We start from the raw sequence: 21,052 nt of genomic DNA, 5'->3' as shown, positions 1-21,052 counted from the left end.
ACCTTTCTCGGTGTCTTACAAAACTTGTCCCTACTTTATAAATGCAGGGACATTCTCCCTAGGGAATATGTGTGTAAATTCCTCTGAGATTTTCAAAGGAAAGAATTAAATATCCAAAGAAGGTAGAAAATTAATTAAGAAAAAGGAAATTACACTTACCATTGGAAATAGCACATATTCTCTGAGGAAATCCTGAGAATCAAACTGATTATAGTCTCCAAAATCAGCTGAAAAGAAAAGAAGGGGAAGGAGTCTTTATTATATGACATTAAAGATGGAATAAAATAGGGTAAACTTATCACCACATTTACTCTTGCCACTTTATCCTACTTCTGTACTATTATTAAATAAAAACAGTGCCAAGATGGGTTTGATGCTACTCCCACTTTTACATAGCAATAATGTAAATATCAGCACGTGAGCACTGCTACATAATTTTCTAGAAAGAATGGGGAAATTTGAAAGTGATTCCTAAGCTATTTTAAAAAGTTAAAACAAATCTATATTTATCTTTTTATTAAGTATTCACCAACACATATCTTAATAATATCTGCCAAGGGGACTTTTCAACTCAAGGTTAATTTAGAGAACTGAAGAGCCAAACCCATCTGCATCTCTTCATATATTTGAAGCTGGAAATTCCCACTGTAAATCACCCTTGGCAAGCATCCTTGCAAATTTTTACACCTTCTAAACAACTCCACATGTTATAAGATGCCCAAAATTCTGTTTTGTCCTGTTTTCATCTCACAGTTGTAAGTTTGAGCACATGTAAAATGAATACAGTGAGCCTCTATCATAAATCTATAAATATCTTGCTTCTAATCCTACTTGCTCTCAAAAAAAAAAAAAAAAAAAACTCAAAACAGCATGAAATTTTAATTTCATGTAAAATGTTTAGCATCAGGTAGAAATGGATTCAGGTATCTTTTAGGTAACAAGAGCTAGAGAGTGAGGGGATCCACACAGAAGGCCAGTGTAAAGACGTTACCAAGAAGGCAAAGATGTACCTACAAGCTCAGCACATAACTAATTACAAGGTGAGGTACTCAGGAACACCAAAGATCGTGAGCTCTGCCTAATTCCAAGGTCAGTTATCTGTTGTCATATTTCATCACAACTTTTATCTCTGTTGATGTGGCTTTCTAACTGCCCAATAAGAGTTCTCAGAAAAATTATTTTACAAATATTATAGCTAGAGGAGGTTTCATCAGACTGAACAGTGAGCTTCAAGGACCCAAGGAAAAGGGAACGCAGAGTAAGTTCACCAACTTCCTTCAGCCTGAAAGCTACCACTAGGGTCCTCCAATATCCAGGATGCCTGTAATGAGCCCAATGATTAAAGAGTGAGAGGGAAAAAAAGAGAGTAAGTGAAAAGGAAGCATTTTAAAGGAGAAAGACCCAATTTGAAGATGAGGGACCCATTGGATCTTCTCTCTCTTCTCCCCATTAAGGGTGTCTTCTCCACTGTTTCAATGATTTTTCAGTTATAACCACGGATGGTTTTGTTATATCGTTCTGGGCATTGCTCCTTCCCCTTCCAGCCTTTAGGTGAACAGATGAGATACAACATATTTTGCGTACTTCCAATCCACAGGGTAACAGGAGAAGTTAACTACTAGGAATTATACGTCCAACAAAAATCGCTAACCCGCTAATATCCCAAAAATGAAAGTTATCAAGGAAAGGCTGCCTCTTTAGACATTTCAAACCCAAAAGGTTTAACTTCAGTGCAGTTACAGCTGGGAAGTTCAGTTCTCAGCTTCTACAACAACAATCCACATAGCAAGGACTTGGTGGCTGGCAGGCTTGCATTTGGACGGTACCTGATTTTAAAGAAAATCATGACTACAAGGGAAACTTGTCTCTCTTTAAAAATTATACTTTTATCTTGTTTTCAACATGACTAAAGACAATGAAGCTACCACTCAATAAAGAGTAATGTATAAATATATGTAAAAAATTACATGGTGTGTTACGTAAATATGTGTAACAATTTAGAGGAGATAAAAACATAGGTGTCTGATCAATCTAAGTAGGACAAGTTGAAAGATAAATGTACTCTAACACACATTTGTTGTTCCACATTACAATCTTGCATTCTAAATTTCTCTCTTTAACTGTGTCAGAATAAATTACACTATAATGTTTTAAGCTCTCACACTTGAAACTGATGTGAAAGTCACCCAGTCATAGCGTCAAGCCACAAAATATGACCATGTTGGGCAGTGAAAAAATTCTAAGAAAATGTTCCACCAACCCTGCAATGTAGCTTTACTTAGAGGCGGGATGAAAGCTGTTGCTTCTTCAAATAAAACTAAAATTATACAAGCATGAGCAACTTGCAAACAGCTTTGAGAAATCCAACATCCTGCCTCCAAAAATTACTATTTCTGCATTTTTAATGTAAGATACCTTGAGATGAAAAGTGAGAGTTACTAAGGGATCATTTAAGTAAATTTAACTTTTCCCTCTGAGAGGCCAGCAACACCAGCATCCAACAGAAGACGGACTGTCACACACCGGTCCCCACTCTCTTACCTTGCACAGCTAGGCCCGCCAGCCGGATCACCTGTTCCAGTGTACATCGCAACCGCCCTTCAAGCACGTCTTTTTTGACTTGCAGGTAATACTGATATCTGTTCATGGAAACAGAAGAACAAATAACCTTAAAAACACATACTTGGAATACATTCCCACGACATCGATGCCTCTGGATGTGAAACCTTGTGTACACAGCAGGATACACAGGTGATGTCGATAAAGGTCAGGTCTATAAAAGATGGAAAGTGACCTCTGCCTGTGTTTATCTTTGTTTGATGTGGCAGGTGCCACGTCCCGTTCACTCTGAGTTCGAGAGTGTTCTCATCACATCATTTCACTGTGGGCCGGCAGGATGAACTACTGATAAGGACCAGCTCTTCACAACAAGAGACCGAGAACGAAAACGCTCTTCCACACCTCGACGACCACAACAGCACAGCTGCCAAAGCCATATTCAACAGTGTGTGCACTCCTGAAAAACTTCTGGAAACACACCATTTCTTAAACCCCAAGGCTTGGGGGCGTAGAAGACAAATAGGCCAAATCATTGAGAATTCTGCTAATGCACAGGATAAAGCTTTTCAGAGCCAGGCTCACCCCCCACGTCTGTGACTCACAAAAAATCTAATCAAATGTGATACGGAGCCTTCCAACCCAAAGTACGTCCTCCAAGCAGCAAAGTTCAGACGGACAGACTCTGCCCATACACAACACCAATCTCAGACTAGACCACTGTTCTAGAAACTAATACAGTGTTATTGTTTCCTCGCCAATAAAATCGCACTTAGAATTACCTAAGCACTTAGAAATCTCCTCACCCCAAACCTTTACATCCCAGGACTCCACTTCCTTTGACCATACTCTTAGAACACAGCTACCTCTAGAACAGTCACGCTTTTTAGGCATTAATTCTTGGCAAATGCTAACAACCTTTTTGCTCCTGGTAACCATAACTCTGTACTTCTTCAAAATTTTGGCATGTCAATCAAGGGAACACAGGAGTGACCCAAAGTCCAGCTCTCTTGGAGAGAGGCAATCAGCCCTGAGAGCTAATTATTGCTGCCTCTACCTTGATATCATGGACATCATAACATATCAATCCAACACCTATTTCAGCAGAAGAATCAGGCTCGACAAAATAGTCTCTACTTTTCTCCTCTTGGGTTTACGGGACAGGGTAAAGACAACCATGTCTGTCTCTGGTGGGAAAACCTACACTCAAATTAGAAGGACCAACACTCGGAGTTATCTAAAGTTTTTTTTTAGTCAAACTTAATGTCTAATAGAAAAACAACCTATTTTTCCTACTACCATTCTATCTTTCACCTAAAATATTCAAAATCATTTTACTGGGCCCAGTATCAAATCAATAATTTGACTTCTTGTCAATATCAGTTGACTAAATCGATTAATGTACATAACAAGTACCTTGACTGCTTTTCAGAGACAAGTCCCTGGTACCTGTAGAAAACCTTTGTGTCCGCTCACCGCTCTGAGCTCAGTGGACACTGCCCTGCCCTCACCTAGTCATTATATCCTTAGTTGGTTAGAGGTATCATGGATTCTAAATCCCAACAAATAGGAACAGAGGTTTCATATAAGAACTTGTGATTAAAAATCTTTTGTTGGTAATGAAGTGGCAGCTCTGCTGTTTCTGAATGTGCACAATTTGGAGCTAATACTAGATAGGATACTTTGAAAAATCTTGTGAAGTTGAAGGCACCACCTTTGTGTGTGTGTGTGTGTGTATTTTTTTTTCTTTGTTGAGGGAGTTTCTGGCAATAATATATGATAGAGGGAAAAGGGGAAGTCATGACCTGCCTCTTCATTCTTCATAGGAGAGAATCAGAGTAAATGAAAACATTTCGGAGCAATAATTGTAAACGAATTAAAAGAAACAGCATGAGAGTGAATCAAAGTATTGAAGACTAAAGAAACCTGAATTGCTGCAGTTAAAATATGCCATGTTACCTTCTGGCTTCCTTTTTTCCCCTGTTCACTAAGGTCAAGTCCCCAAGCTCTGGCATATTTTTCAAACGTTTCACATAAGGTGAGTTACCATCACAGAAGGGTGGTCCCATGCATTCCCATGATCCACGTGCCTGCTGTGTGCCTGCATGTCTCCCATTTCAAGGGGAAAGAGACAGCCAGCCTGCATATGGCAAGTGCCAAGGATCGCAGGTTCCATGGTTTCATTCAGCAAACCAAGAGCTCCAACAAAAATGCTTTACACTAGCACCTTTGCTTCAAGGAGTGTGCACCCTATCGAGTCCAAGCAAAGCTCAGGGCTTTTATAACCTTACTTAAATAACAGATTTTTGCCTAAAAACATAATCTAACAATGCACACTATTAGTTCATCCCCTAGGAGAAAGCTCAGTAAAATCTGAACTAAGAGGGAAACACAGGCTTCAGAAGCTTTCTTCTCACGCGAAGCTACAGCACATGTTTTCTGTTGCGTCCTCCATCTTCCTTCATGGTTTTTCCTCAGCACCCACTGCCATACTCTTTCCCTGTCCCCAGCCTGGTTCTCGGTTTTCCTCTGGCGCCTGTCTTGTGCCTCTGGGCCAGTTCTCCAGGAAACAGTAAAAGGTCCACTCATTCATGTGAGGAAACTTTTCCTTCAAGAGACTTTAGGAATTGCCTGGGAGCCATTCATGGAAGATCTTTTATGTTTATAACCTAGCCAGTTCTCAAAAAGGAGAACACCCTCTTGTAGAAACCCAGGCAAGCAAGGGGGTCCTTAGTCATCAAAGACCTTTTAAGTGCCAAGAGTTCACTGTGAAAGCAGATAGGTCTTTGAAGAAGAGACACTTAGAATCTGAAGACCATACTTTCAAAACTGGGGGAATAAGAAGAAAAGAGGGATGACGAAAAGTGTTAACATCATCCTATGGCCAGAGGAGCCCGCTGGGTCTTTCTTCAGAAAAATGAAAGGATATTTAATTTTTTTTGTTAATAAAAACAAATAAAACAACCAAAGAACTAAAAAACAAAATCTCACGATAGGAAAGAATGTTAGTGTTTATTAAAGAAAGGTACAATGGGATTCTAAAAACAACAGCAAGAACAAACGCACAAAACCCAAAAACCCAAACAAACCAGAAGACACAATTTCAAGGTGGGAAAGGATGGTAACGTTTGCCTACACGTCCGTCCTATTAAAACAGTGTTTGAAACTCTTCTACATGCATTCACTCCTTCGTATCTGGAGTTGTTTTGACTCATTTTCTGCTCTCCAAGCCCAGGAGACACATGGATATTAACGAATATTCATTAAGCACTTTCTGTACATCTAAGTCGGCTGGATGCCGAGGACATCCTGGAGAAGTCTAAGACAGTCTGCCCTGCAGGGATGCTCACCATCTCTCGGGCCACCGCTGTCACGTTTCTCTCTCCAGTGCACTATTTAAGGGTTTAATGTTTAAGAACCAACGAGAAAAGCATCTTAAAAGGTGTTATCCTAGCATTATCTGCCATAGCTAGGGCCTTTTACACGTCACCTTGGAGGCAAAAATGATCAGCTGAGACCTTGGGAAATATAATCCACAGCACCCAGCAAAACAATAGTTATAGTTTTCTTACCCTGCTGATCCCAACTTTCATCCACAATTATCACTTCTATAAAATGTATAAGCAGGTTCCCTCTATTATAGATCCATCCCACACTAGGCAACAGCGAATCCCAATCCACTAGCAAGGAACACCAGGATTGTTCCCAGTCATTTAGGTTAAATGTAGGCTTGTGCTGGGAAGCAAAACCAAGGAGCTGAAGAATGCAGTGCCCCTTCCTGCAAGCCATCCAGACTACGAGAGAATCTGAACAGCGTTAATGATACGGTGTGATTGCCATTTGAGATTGTGGATATTACTACATGAGATCACAGAAACAAGAATGGAATCTGAACCACTTTGCTAATTGACTGTTTGCTACATTTCTGCTCAAAAGGTACTTTTATAAGATATAATAATTCTATCCTATATGAAGACCAAATTAGAGAATATGAGCTGAAATTCTATTTCTAGAATGTTTGGTTTTTGCTTATTTTTGATTAGAGATTCAATTCTAACAGCAGTAAAATATAACACTGAATCCTATTTTGGAAACATGCAATTTCATGGAAGTATACGCCACTCCACCCTGTCATAGCTTTGGGTGGAGGGGAAAAGAAAAAAAAAACCAATCCTTGTGCCAGGAAAGTATTTGCCAACTTTCCAAAGGGATCCTCTTTGAAAACCCAAACCCACAAGGAAAGCTTTTAAATATTTTTTATATTCGAAGACCTGGAAATAGTCCATCTGACTGCTGAGGTCCAATGAATGGTTTTAGGTGAAGATTTTGCTCTCCCTCTAAGAATTGGTGAACATTAATTATGCTTATTGAATAAGGGTAACATTTCTATTTTCAGGGTTTTGTTTTGTTTTGAGTCTCCACAGATTAATTTGTGGGTTGAATGCAAGTTTCTCTGGGTGAAGCAGTAAAGGCTTCCTGATAATCGGTGCTATTAAACATCACACCTGGAAACCGACAGACACTATAAACCCACCCCTAGACATCTCATCTATCTGGAATACTTCTATCCAAACTCAAGAAAATATGTGACTTCTCCATGTCCTTTCCTCCCCCTAAGATTCTGAAAAGAAAGTTTAAAAAAATGCCACACTGAGTTAAATCAGTAAAGCATGCATTCAGTACTTCTGCCAGTGGTATCAAAGGACTCTTTCAAAATTACTCCCCATAACATTATCCTCAATGTTTACAGATGTACTGCTAAGATCTTTCCTCTCTTATTTTAATTTATATATGAGGACTTTATCTAAGCACTTATGCAAGTATATTTCACATGCAGGTCTGTTAATACTTCGCAGATTGAGAAATTCCACACGGCATTCTGTAAAGTATGGACTGTACTGCCACAGAACCACAAATAAGGCAAGAGAACCCAGAGGCCGAGTACGTGCAGCTTTTAAAATATTCCTCCCACCCCTCTCACACGTGAAGTATTCATTCCAAGTCCAGTTCAGCAGAAATGCCTCAAATAGGGAATAGCCATGAAAATCTGAAAACATTAAGATGTGATTTTGGTTATGCTTCTACCCAAGGGCTCAGCATAACTCAGCCTAAATCACAGGATTGTGGAGACAGGAGGATGGTAGGCCACTATCACTGTTCTGAATGCTGCCACTCTCCATGGGGCCTCCCCTCCCAGAGGGTCATATCCAAATTAACTCTGCGACTAGCTTTGGGATCAGTGAAATGGAGGAGGGAGTGACACATGCCAATCCCAAGCAGAAGCCTTCCAAGCCCGTGCCTGGTTCCCAGCTCCGCTTCCCTCTGCCCTGAGACCTGCAGTGTCCAGGTAGCACTGCTGCCTGGTTAGCCTGAGCCCCAGGGAAAGAAGGCAGTGGACACAGCACACATGTAAGGTAGCAAGAAATGAGCCTTTGGCTCTGAAAGCCACAGAGAGGTGGAGGTCATATACTACTGCAGCATGACTTAGCCTAAGCTACTTAATAAGGGAAGGATTTCAAAAACTCACGCCCGGCTCTTTTGCTTCTAGAGAAGAAAACTCTGTTGAGGAAGGAGAATGACTTGCCCAAGGTAGCACTGCTCCTTGAAGGCAGGACCACACAGACCAGAGCCTGGAGCTCCTTTTCTGCATGGCAACCTCAGAGGTGACGAGAGTGGGATGGGATTCCCAGCCATTGTAGGCAAGTCATCAATTTCACTGAAGTCTAAAATTAGAAATGAAAATACAAACACCACTTCTGGGTGATTTTCATGATCCCAATGCTTCTAAGGAAGGGCTTCAACAACCAAGCTGCCCTCCCCTCCCTCGTCTGTGCCACAGCATATGAGACAAGCATTGACATAGAAGCTTTTCTGTAAAAACATATTACATGACATGTTTCATACTTTGGCCCTTGGATTATTCAGATCTGTTTTTTCTCCCAGCAGCAGCCTCTGGGATATTTCACTTTCCTCCCTGAGGTAGAAGGAAGGGAAAGGAGACTGAGTTATGCATTCTAACAACTCACTGACAACTTCATAAGATGCATAGAGGGATAAAAGTAAAATCTAGAGATCGGGGTCTCCAATTAATAGGCTCCTACCTGGAAGGAGAGGCTGTGCGCAGAAGCAGGTGCAAACTGGGCCCTTAAATGTAAATGTTGCCAAATGCAACATTTTTTAAAAAGTAAACAGCAGTTCATCATCAGTATCACACACAGTCTTTACTGCCTTGCTCTGAGTAAAGATACTTCTATATTATGGATCATTAAAAGTTCCCCAGACTTCACTGTGTTAGTGAAGTTACCCGGACTTCACTCTACTAAAGTATTAATAACACTTGAAGCTGTCTGATCGGCGCATACCACCCATGCATCGATCTCTTTTACCCCCCACTGCCCAAGGATATCTGAGACAGAAAGAAAACGCTCTTTCGTAGTTAAAAACAGGTCAGTGGGGCTTCCCTGGTGGCGCAGTGGTTGAGAATCCGCCTGCCAATGCAGGGGACACGGATTCGATCCCTGGTCTGGGAGGATCCCACATGCCACGGAGCAACTAAGCCCGTGAGCCACAACTACTGAGCCTGCGCGTCTGGAGCCTGTGCTCCGCAACGAGAGAGGCCACGATAATGAGAGGCCCGCGCACCGCGATGAAGAGTGGCCCCTGCTTGCCGCAACTAGAGAAAGCCCTCGCACAGAAACAAAGACTCAACACAGTCATAAATAAATAAATAAATAAATAAACCCAAAGTTTAAAAAAAAAAAAAACACAGGTCAGTGGAAGCACTCTGTGCGCTCTAACTACGGACCTGCAGTGTCACTGCTGCTGTCAGACAGCTACATCTGCCTTTCCCTCCTCTGCAGTTCACGGTCAGTCAAACCCTCTTATCTCTTCCCATGTGCATGGTCAGCAGGGATGTGACAGTTTAGAGAGGGGGAGCACATGAGGACCATCCTTAAACTCCTCAGTCTGTGAAGCTTTTCCATAAAACTACTGGGGTGGGAGGACCAGAGAGAGAAACCAGATTGTTTTGTCATTGTTATTATTAAGAAAAGGGTAAGACTTAAAATGTCTTTTCCTCACTAGAAAACTCCCTTTACAATCAGCAATATCAAAAGAGTCTTGCTAGAACGTACTGGAAACCCAGTTCTCCCAGGACAGTGCAGTAGGTACCAAAACGTCTGCATTGCTTTCTGGTTGGCATTATATTGGGCAAATGAGAAATAAATGTACAAGCTTTCTACCATAAAAGACAAAACGTGGGAGGTGGGGGGATTCTGGGGACAAGCTGTCCTAGAATTCTGGGACACAGGATGGCAAAGAGGATAATTTTAACTCTTAGAGGGACAGAGGCACCAACGCGAGAGAAACAGCACATCCCAGCCATTTCCAAGAGTGTTCACAGCTGTAAATCCAGATAAGGTACAGGGTGGCCCACCCTGCTCTCCACCTGCCAGGACCAGAGAAACAGTACATACGCGGGCATGGAACCAGACAAACGGGAAGGCTTGCCTCCCTCGGCCCCTCTGTCCTCAAAGCCCTCGAGAAGACTTCAGTTTGTGATTATTCAGGTATAATCATGTGTTTGGTTCCTGAGCCATGCACTATCTAAAATCTTTTCTATTTAATGAATGTTCAAGTTGACAGTCAATTAAAACTCTGCATCATCAAGCAGCTGACAAAGTCAACGTTCCTGCAGCTATGCAAAATTGAAATAAACCAACAGGGAGGAAGAAAAGAAAGGAAAGGGCTAAAACCACAACTCGACAAAGAGAACCTTAAAAGGAAAAGTTTTTCTTTTTGCCTTTTTTACACCACAAGCCAACACACGTGCGTACGTGAAAATACAAACACGTGCACACACTCAAACACATACAGACAAGATTGTCCTGGCAGAACTTCAGTTCCGGAGGTTTTCAACATTCACTGATCAATATCCCATTTTGCCAGAGACACCTAACTTCTTACTGAGACTCCTTAAGTTTCAGTGAGTCAAAGGATTGCAATTCTTTCCTAAAAAGGATAATGTTTGTTTAAATGCACACAAACACACACAGGCCTTAATGCCAGTGAAAAAAAGGCCAATAATAGCCAGGTGTTGCAAAAGAGAAAAGCATGCCACAGCCTGATCCTTGCTTTCTGCTCCTGAACTCCTGCATTAATTACAACAAATTACAGGGCATCGAAGCACAGTTTATATGTATGATAACCTCCCTAATAATAGCCTATAATTTAATCAGGGGTTCTCTTTAAAATAGAAAATCTCATTCTCTACAATACATCCTAGAGAGAGAGCATGAATACCCTGACAGCACTTCTTTCTGTCCCATTCTACGCTATTGGGTACAGATTCCTCTCTAGCAACCACACCAGTGGAATCTTAAAGAGCCAAATAGGTTTCACTGCTGTGGACTGTGACGCCTTGAACTAGGAAGACAAGGCAACAGCACTAGAAATACGCAGGCTCAAAAGAAAACACTGTCCTCAAGTGTGTGATGTTAAAACAGAACGTGGGTCTGTTTTGCTCCAGCTTAAAAATCTCCAATGACTTGGCAGAGTTCAGCAGTTCCTCAAAAGTTAAATATGGAGTTATCATCCGACCCAGCAATTCCACTCCTAGGTATATACCCAAGAGAACTGAGACTATGTGTTCACAAGGAAACTTGTACACGAAGAGCAACATCATTCCTAATAACCAAAAAAGAGGAAACAGTCCAAGCGTCCATCAACTTATGAATGGATAAACAAAATGTGGTCTATCCATACAATGGAATATTATTTAGCCATAAAAAGGAACAAGGTATTGATACATTGCTACAACACGGATGAATTCTGAAAATATTATGCTAAGTGAAGTAACTCAAGACACAAAAGGCCACATATTGTATGATTCCATTCATATGAAATGTCCAAGAACAGGCAAATCCATGGAGACAGAAAGTAGATTAGTGGTTGCCAGAGGCTGGGAGACAAGGGGAGGGGGAAAGACTGCTAATGTTATGAAATTAGACAGCGGTAACGGTTGCACAACTTTGCATACATAGTAAAAACAACTGAATTGTATACTTTAACATGGTTAAAATAGTGAATACCATGTTATGTGAATTTTATCTCAACAAAACAAAATATCCAATAACCCTAATCAGGAAAAACTTCAAACTCCTGACACAGTACACCAGACTCTTCATGATCCACTCAGAACTACTTTCTTTTTAATTCCATGTCTCACCACACAGCATATACTTGAGTTGAAATAAGTTTACTGTGCTTCCCAATACCACCCCCTTCCTGTTTCCTCTGTCTGAATGCCCTTGCCCATCCTTCTCCATTTGGACAATCATCTATCTACTCATCCTTCAGAGCCCTGTTGCAATGTATGTCCTTTTGTAAAAGCTTCCCAAATCCTCTCAACCAGTTAGTGAACCCCTCTCCCAGCTCTGAAAGCACGCCACCCAGGTGGTACCCTGCACTGTTGTCAGCACCTCTCCCGCTCCACACAGACTGGGGACTGCGTCTTACCATTTAATGTCAGTACCTGGTGCCAACTAGACACTCGATAAATGTTTCTGAGTAGATGAAATACTGACAGAGAAACAAAGACGGAGGGAGGAAGCGAGACTAGTCACCTCATAGGAAGATTATTAGATGTTATTTCTATGGTATGAAAGAGGCACCTGAAAGTTTCAGGAATGTAACCCATCACGTATCTGTTTTTTGGCAAAGGGAAACAATATTCCTTCAAAGACCTAGAATAGTCAACACAACGTTAAAGGAGAAGAATCATGTTGGAGGAATGACACTACCCGACTTCAAGACTTACTATAAAGTTACAGTAATCAAGACAGTGCGGTATTGGCAAAAGACGAGACAAATAGATCAATGGGACAGGATAAAGGGCCCAGATACAGACCCACATAAATACAGTCAACTAATCTTTGACAAAGGAACAAAGGCAATACTATGGAACAAACATAGCTTCTTCATCAAATGGTGCTGGAACAACAGTGAATCTACATGCAAAAAAAATGAATCTAGACACAAACCTTAACGCCTTTCACAAAAATTAACTCAAAATGAATGACGGACCTAAATGCAAAATGCAAAACTATAAAAATCCTAGAAGATAACATAGCAGAAAATCTAGATGACCTCGGGCATGGCAATGGCTTTTTAGATACAACAACAAAGACACAAATTCATGAAAGAAATAATTAATAAACTGGACTTCATTAAATTTAAAAACCTCTGCTCTGTAAAAGACAATATCAAGAGAATTACAAGACAAACCACAGACTGGGAGAAAATATTTACAAAAGACACATCTGATAGAGGTCTGATCCAAAACATATAAAGAACTCTTAAAACTCAATAATAAGAAAACAAATAACCCAATTAAAAAACAAGCCAGGATTTCCCTGGTGGCGCAGTGGTTAAGAATCCACCTGCCAATGCAGGGGACACGGGTTCGAGCCCTGGTCCGGGAAGATCCCACATGACGTGGAGCAACTAAGCCCGTGCGCCACAACTACTGAGCCTGCACTCTAAAGCCCGCGTGCCACAAGTACTGAAGCCCACGCGCTTAGAGCCCGTGCTGTGCAACAAGAGAAGCCACCGCAACGAGAAGCCCGCACACTGCAACCAAGACCCAAAGCAGCCAAAAATAAATAAATAAATAATTCATTAAAAAAAAAAAAAACACAGGCCTAAGACCTTAACAGACACCTCATCAAAGAAGATATACAGATGGCAAATAAACACATGAAAAGATGCTCCACATCATAAGTCATCAGAGAAATGTAAATTAAAACAATGACATGCTACTGCATTACCTATCAGAATGGCCAAAATCCACAACACTGACAACACCAAATGCTGACAAGGATGTGGAGCAACAGGCACTCTTCAGTCATTGCTGGTGGGAATGCAAAATGGTACAGCCACCTTGGAAGACAGTTTGGTGGTTTCTTACAAAACTAAACATACCGTTACCATACAATCCAGCAATAGTGCTCCTTGGTATCTACCCAAAGGAGCTGAAAACTTATGTCCACACAAAAGCCTGCACACAGATGTTTATAGCAGCTTTATTCATAATTTCCAAAATTTGGAAGAAACCAAGATGTCCTTCAGTAGGTGAATGAATAAATAAACTGTGATACATCCAGATACTAGAATATTCTTCAGCACTAAAAACAAATGCGCTATCAAGTCATAAAAACACATGGAGGAAACTTAAATGCATATCACTAAGTGAAAGAAGGCAATCTGAAAAGGCTACATACTGTAACGATCCCAATTATATGACATTCTGGAAACGGCAAAACGATGGAGACAGTAAAATGTCAGTGGTTGCCGGGGGAGGATGAAGAGGCAAAGCACACAGATTCTTAGGGCCGTGAAAATACTCTATCTGATCATATAATGATACATACATGTCATTATACATTTGCCCAAACCCACAGAATGCACAACATCAGAAGTGAACCCTAAGGTAAACTATGGATTTGGGGTGAATACGATGTGTCAGTGTAGGTCTCCTGTGGAAAAATTCTGGTGAGTGATACTGATAATGTGGGAGCCTGTGTGTGTGCTGGGGGCTGAGGGTATATGGGAAGTCTCAGTACCTCTCCCTCAGTTTTGTTATAAACCTAAAACTACTAAAGAAAAAAAAAAAAGACTCTTAACAACAACAACAAAAATACTCCTTTAGCATGTGAACCATTTGCTTACTTGTAAATTACTTACATTGCTTTCTGAGCTACCACACAGCAAAGAAGGCGCCTGGGGATAAACTGCAGTCTATGACCAACAACAGCATGAAGCAAACACTCGTGATGGCAAAAGCAGCACAAATCAAGGAGGAACAAAGCTCATTCAAATTAGCACTCTACAGGTTCAAACGACTCCTCTACACTGCCGCTGTAAAATAGGAGTTGCAGCCCCCTTACACCAGAGATAAACGTCGTGGCTCATCAGCTCCAACTACTCACCTGCCTGCCCCCAAAATCAGGTGTTCATAACATTACCTACAACTCCAGTGTGGGAAAAGAACACTTAATTACACTTGGAAACTGGGTGAGTCAACTGCCCAAGGTCTGCCTTCCTGGTAAAGAGCCAGGTTCGTGGCTAAAAAGTTTGCATAATATTCTTAAAATTTTGGTGAGCTAGCAGATGGAAGAGAAGTACTGTTGTTAGCGATATGCCTGATCTGAAGAAGAAAATAAATAAAAATCAATGAAGAGGAGGCAAGAGGATCTTCTCTGTGGCTGTCAAGCCATGAAAAGACATGGAGGAACCTTAAATGCGTATCACTCAATGAGAGAAGCCAGTCTGAAAAGGGTACACACTGTATGATCCCAACTATATGACATTCTTAACAAGGCAAAACTATGGAGATGGTAAAAAGATCAGTGGTTGCAGGGGGGGAGGATAGATAAGTTAGAGATATAATCCCTAATTAAAGGTATCTCCTACATTCCCACAACTCAGCAACTGCCAAACCAAGCCGGTTCTTCTGTCGATGAGGTAATGTCCCAGAAATGAGGGGAAAATACTAAGGGCTTAATAAATGTTTGATGAATGAATGATGGAATGAAAGTAATTAATTAATTATAAATCCAGAGAGACTATGATAAAAATAGAAGTTCCCAGCCTATATTAAGTCACATGGCTAGACCCACAGGGTATCTGATTATTACTGGTGACCAGGAAACTCAGTATGGATAGAGGTGAATGGGAGACCACTGGGTACTAGGATGCTATCTTCTTCAAGCCAGTTTCCTGCTATCAGAGCAGGACAGCACGAAATGGAGGCCTTCTTCAGTTCTTATAAATGAAATGTGCTGGCCTACCCAACTCTCACACACCCACTGGACTCAGGAAACAACTGAAGATTCTATATTGGCCACAAGGCAAATGACAAGCCAAGCCAAGGGAACACCCTCCAGCTGTGGGAAACTCTAGTCTAAAATAAGTGTTGGAAGGGAATAATCTGTCATTGACTGTGGGGTGTTTTTCTGTGCACAGCGATGGGCTGAGAATCCTTCCTGCCTTTAGCTGTCTTCCGCCAGCCCTGTCCCTGGGCTCTGACACCTCAGTACTCTGTGTGATCAGCACCAAGTACGTCCTTCCTCCCAGCATCTCTGTCATCGAAATCATGATGAAATCCATTGTGCTAGCTCTTAGTTAGGGACCCAGTTTTGTCCCTAACTAAGACTAGCCAAATCTAATTCTACACTCTGGCTGCTGTTTTTACTTATTGACCAATTACATTTTAAATATTTTTTATCACTAGGCTTCAGGCTTTAGTGCTTCAACTCTGCAGGTGCCCACTTACCCCATGCTCTCTTAGTCGCTTAATGCACATTTCCTCATATTCACAGCTTAAAAATGCCTGAGACCTAACAGAGTGACCCATATTAAAAGTACATTTTAAAACACTGATAGAAAAAAAAAACCCATATAGGCTAGATGGGTTGTTCATCAGAAATAGCAAAACAGCTGCTATTTCTGCTCAGAGGTCAGAAATATAGGAGATACCTTAAAATCCTGATGGATGATCGAAATTTCCATTGTGTGGGCCTATTGTGACCAACCTCACCTCACTTTCTATTTGGCCAATGAGATTCATGTTCAACTTCTCCCCAATCACAGCACTTCAAAATCACAGACTTCATCTATTTCGAATGATGACAGGTTCATCATCTCTATCAAGCCATAAGCACTCTGAGGGCAGGAACATACCAGTCTTCGCTCAGTGATTCACAGACCCAGTAGATGATCCCGGACATGATAACTGCACAATAAAACACTATGATCATTTACTGACTCAGAGAAGCCCAGTGGGTAAAATAGAACGCTTTTTTAGAAGTCAGCCACCCAAATAGTTGGCACAGAATACTAGACTCAGCAGCAAAGCAAAACCCCCAAATCACCTATTCTCCAGGTAATGCATAATAAAGCCTTTCCCAGCCACCAAACTGGAGTCATTCATTCCATCCTCCGTGTTCCCACAGCATTTGGTAACTCTAACATGCCTAATCAAGGCAATGTGTTTAATTATGGGGATTTCTTTCTGCCACCTGGGCTACTGTATGAACTTATTTTGTACATCTTTGTCTTTCACCTCAACATCTAGCATAAAGTAGGTCTTCACTGTACCTCTACATTAGAACAAGACATCATGCCAGTCACACATGATGTGGCCTTACTTAAAAGCCAGTTAATTACAGACTAACTGAAAGAAACTTTACATTGTTCCTAGGGTTGTCTGAAAGAAATAATAAAAACATACCACATGTGCATCAAAACCTATAGAAGACTTGAATTCTCCACAACTGAAATTTTCATCAATTTCTCTAGATGTTAAGAAATCAGAAGATTCAAATAATCCGTAACAATAACAGTGCTTTCCATTTGTAGAGTTGTCTTCCAAGTGTTTTCACGTGTAATACGACACGTCACTCCATATTCACAGCCACATTTGAAGACAGTCACTACAATTACCCTTTTACCCGTGAGGAAGGGGAGGCTCACAGAGGCAAGGTGACTTGCCAAGACCTCTGATCTTACAGTCAAGTGCTCTTTCATGACAACATTGCGCCTGCGTAGTAAACTGGCACAGTCCGTAGTTTCTGTAAGTGTGGAGCATAAACCTCAAAGGAAAACTTGGAAGGAAGAAAAAAAAGTACAGAAGACTGTAAACACATTACAACATGAATCCACTGACCACTTACTGGATTTTTACTGCTGGAAATGAATACTACTTTTCTTTTGCAGAATCTTCAAAAGCAGCTAAGAAGATCAAATGTGGCAACAACTGCCAAAGATAAAATACCAAACCAGCAAACATCTCACTGCCCAAGAATCTAGCATCTTCCTATGCTGTGCTTTCTGCCAAAATTGTCCTTGATATTTTCAGGCACGAAAATGTCTCTCTACAATTCTTCCTTTCAAACCCCTTCTGGGGCTCTAGGATCAAAGGACTAGATACTCCATGTGTTGAATGCAATTTTACGATAATTTTAGATGTCCTTCCTTCCGTTAGAGTTTCAGTTTACTAACTGCCCCAGTCTCTACGCAACCCCCAATACTTAGTAAACTTTAAGGTAGGAACTTCTAAGTTCCTAGCAAAGAAGATGATGACCCAAAGTGACAATGAACTATACACAGGTGGAAAGAAGCCCTTTGTTTAGGTATGGGGGCAGGGAAGGGGGGCTGTCAAGCAGAGGACTGTAATTCCCACATCAAAGAAAATTCCTCATTCCTCATTTCTTCCATTTCATGCAGAAGGCTGCTAGAAACACATTTCTCTTTTTCACTCTGTTTAAGAATTGAAAATTTTCTCATTAGAAACCAGAGTAAAAACACATCAAATGTTTCTTTAGGAACCAAAAACCTAGGTACCCAAAACCAAGAAGGTGCCAGTTCTGGAGAGTCAGTAGCTGCACGGGGCCTGAGGCCATGTTCAAAAGACAGGATTCCTACAGAAAAGTACAAACTCCCCCTTAAACAAAAAGCTCAGCGGGCTTCTCCTAAAAAATTACGACTGCAGAAAATATATGGCCTGCTATATTTTGTTAATATGTTCATGAAATCACTGCAAAATCCATTGGTTAGTAACCATAGTAAAAACGGTCAAATTCCATTACTACAATGATTTCTGAACCTCTTATGACACTTTTATTCAAAAGTAAAGCCAAGGTAGACCCAATTTACTGGTAAAATATTAGAAATGTACACATAAATATATTCAATTATGTATTCATCCATTCAATAAAACTTAACGAGCACCTACTACATGCCAAGAGTGGTTCTCGGCACTTGGGATAGAGGAGTGGCTAAAAAGTCCCCATCCCTGCTCTCGTTCATGTAGGTTACATTCTGGTGGGGAACGACAAGCAATAACTAATTAATAAACAAGTTCGCTGAGATAAAATCAGGTAAGGGGTATAGAGAGTAACAAAGTGCAGGTGGTCAAGAAAGGTCTCTCTGATAAGATGAACTTTGAGCCGAGATCTGAAAGAAATGAGGAGCTAGCCACTGGGGGGGCGGGAGAGGGAGCGTGAAGGATGCTCTCCTTCCAAGCGGATAAACAGCAAATACAAAGGCTTGCAAGAAAACATGTGGTGATGTGTTCAAGAACGGCAAGGCGGCCAGTGTAGCAAAGAGTGAGCAAGAGGTCAAACGGCAGGGAAAGGCAGATGAAAGACAGGGAGTGGTACAGATCGTAAGGGGCTTCTAGCGCAAAAGGTCAGGATTTTGACTATTCTAAGATGGCAAATCAGTGGAAGGAGCTGTGCAAAGAAGCTACATAAACTGACATACGTTTAATAGGATGGTACTGGCTGCTGTATAGACCTCGGACTGTAAGGGGCAAGGGTGGAAGTAGGGACACCCGTCAGTAGAAATGACCGTGGACTGAGGTAGAGCAAGAGCCATGGACATGGCAGGAAGTAGCCAGATGCTGGACATATTCTGAAGGTTGGCAACGGGGTGTATGAGAAAGAGAGAATTCAAGGATGACTGCAACATTTTTGACCTAAGGAACTAAACGAAAATCTTTAGATAAAGGCCTCTCCTTTTTGGACAACTGGCAGACTACTTTTTAACAAATAGATTTGGGGGAAATGGATTTAACTGTTGGTTTAAAACAAAAATTATAACCAGATTATGTTTTACTATTACAAGTTCATCAAAATACTTCAAACATATGATTTAATCTTTTTTAAGTTTGGAGGGGGGTGTCTTTGATATAGTAATGGATTCACTCTTTTTTTCATCATTCTTTTTCTTCTTCTTCCTCTCCCTTGTCCCCCGCCCCCAAATCTTCTGCTTTGTATTTCTGTAAAAGCAGAATGAAGTTCTTAGATATTTCTACCTGTTTTCTATGATCTGAATTTTGAGTCCTGATCAACAACAGCAAGGAGGCCCATGTAGCAAACGTGGAGTGAGCAAAAGGACACGTGGTGGGAAATGGGAAATGAAATACTACTCTCATCCAGCATCTGCAAAACCCCTGCAAAGCCCAAATCATGGGCACTTCCCACTTGATCTCCACTGTAAAACCGCCATACTTTAAAAACAACATCCTCATCATCAAATTAAAGAATAATAACAGCAAAAAAAAATCTTCAGTATAACTCGATGAAAAAACATGCACTGAAAAGATTAGGGAGAAAGAAAAACCAAGTATAATACTGTGTAATTACTAGTTACTAGTCTATGCATTTTCTGTTACTTAAATTTTACCTTTATGAAAACTCATCTAGAGCCACGATCCACTTTACACTGGCAACTAAGTCCTGTACACGTCCCACATAGACCTAAGTCCCAAGCATTTCTCCACTTTCTCAAGTTAGTACATTCTGTATAATTTCCATCAATTCTTACATAAAGGAATGACTGGTTTATAGACAGACATTTCCTCATCAAAGTCATAACCATAGATTTAAGTCAAATCTAAAGAAGAATTTGATTAAAAACTTATTTAAAGAAGAACAAACATAGTGGACCCTTCCATAGTTTATTACATATATATTTATATAAATACCTTCTATATGCTTATCATCTCTATGGAGGGACCTGTAATAATTATTATGCGAAAAGAAACCATTTTGGGGGAACTGCACAACATTGTTTCACAATTTTTTTAGAGGATTTGGTATCTGATTTTAATCATGCAGCTAACTAGGTACCATATGCTCTTATAACTCCCTGAATTTTATAAAAGGGAAGGTGACATTCATAAACAGCTATAAATATTTCAAAAATGTGACCTTCGTGAGGGAAGGCAGGGACTTTGGCTATTTTGTTCACTGCTGTTTCTCCAGTTACTAGAAGATTCCTAGCACACAACAGATGCTCAGGATATACTTACTGAATGTAAACACACACACATGAATGACTGAATGAAAAACCTAAGTGACTGGTATATTGCCCAAAATGGTTGTCTAAGCTAACTCAAATATAAAGTATAAAAAATTGTGTTGTTATACTAGTTATTCCATGCTAAGGATAAATTTATGGTATTTAATAATAAAATATTTTGGGGAAGTACTAAAGGTGGATAATTTTTTTCAAAACATAGGGTTTTATGATGAGAAGAAAAAGTAAAAGTGGTCTCTTTATAACGAAAATACTGAGTACTCTAGACTTAGATAATATTTTTCCTCAATGACTACCAAATTAAAACTCTAAAGAAGAAACAGCATAACTTAGTTCCAGGATATAGAGAGAGATTTCATACCAGGAACCTGTGACCCAATAGTAACAGGAAAATCTTGAACTTCAAAAAATTCTTTTTTCCAAGAAATCAAAAAGCTGATTCAAAAAGCAGCAGCTTGGGTCAATTATTTCTATAAGATAGAAATTTTTAACCTCTCCTGTGGTATAGGAGATAGTATTTAACAGATTAAGAAAATAACAGGAGAGACTAACTGGTTTCCCCAAGGTCACACAGCAAGTTAACAGGGGCACCAAAAGCAATGCAGAACTGCTG

General features: G+C 40.5%; 1 protein-coding gene across 3 annotated transcripts in view; it reads right to left on the bottom strand.

The window, feature by feature from the left end:
- The window catches only part of PTPN14 (protein tyrosine phosphatase non-receptor type 14), a 175,800-nt gene that overhangs the window by 47,734 nt on the left and 107,014 nt on the right, over nucleotides 1-21,052 (bottom strand). For all 3 annotated transcript variants that reach the window (XM_028164870.2, XM_057546071.1, XM_057546080.1), the window contains 2 exons: nucleotides 2,542-2,639; nucleotides 160-227 (listed from right to left, as the gene is read on the bottom strand). In XM_028164870.2, the coding sequence (XP_028020671.1) occupies nucleotides 160-227; nucleotides 2,542-2,639 (166 nt within the window). The remainder of the gene's footprint in view (nucleotides 1-159; nucleotides 228-2,541; nucleotides 2,640-21,052) is intronic.

The sequence above is a fragment of the Balaenoptera acutorostrata genome, chromosome 1 (assembly GCF_949987535.1).
Source record: "Balaenoptera acutorostrata chromosome 1, mBalAcu1.1, whole genome shotgun sequence".
NCBI classification, from domain to species: domain Eukaryota; kingdom Metazoa; phylum Chordata; class Mammalia; order Artiodactyla; family Balaenopteridae; genus Balaenoptera; species Balaenoptera acutorostrata.
This window is presented reverse-complemented; position numbering and strand designations above follow the sequence as displayed.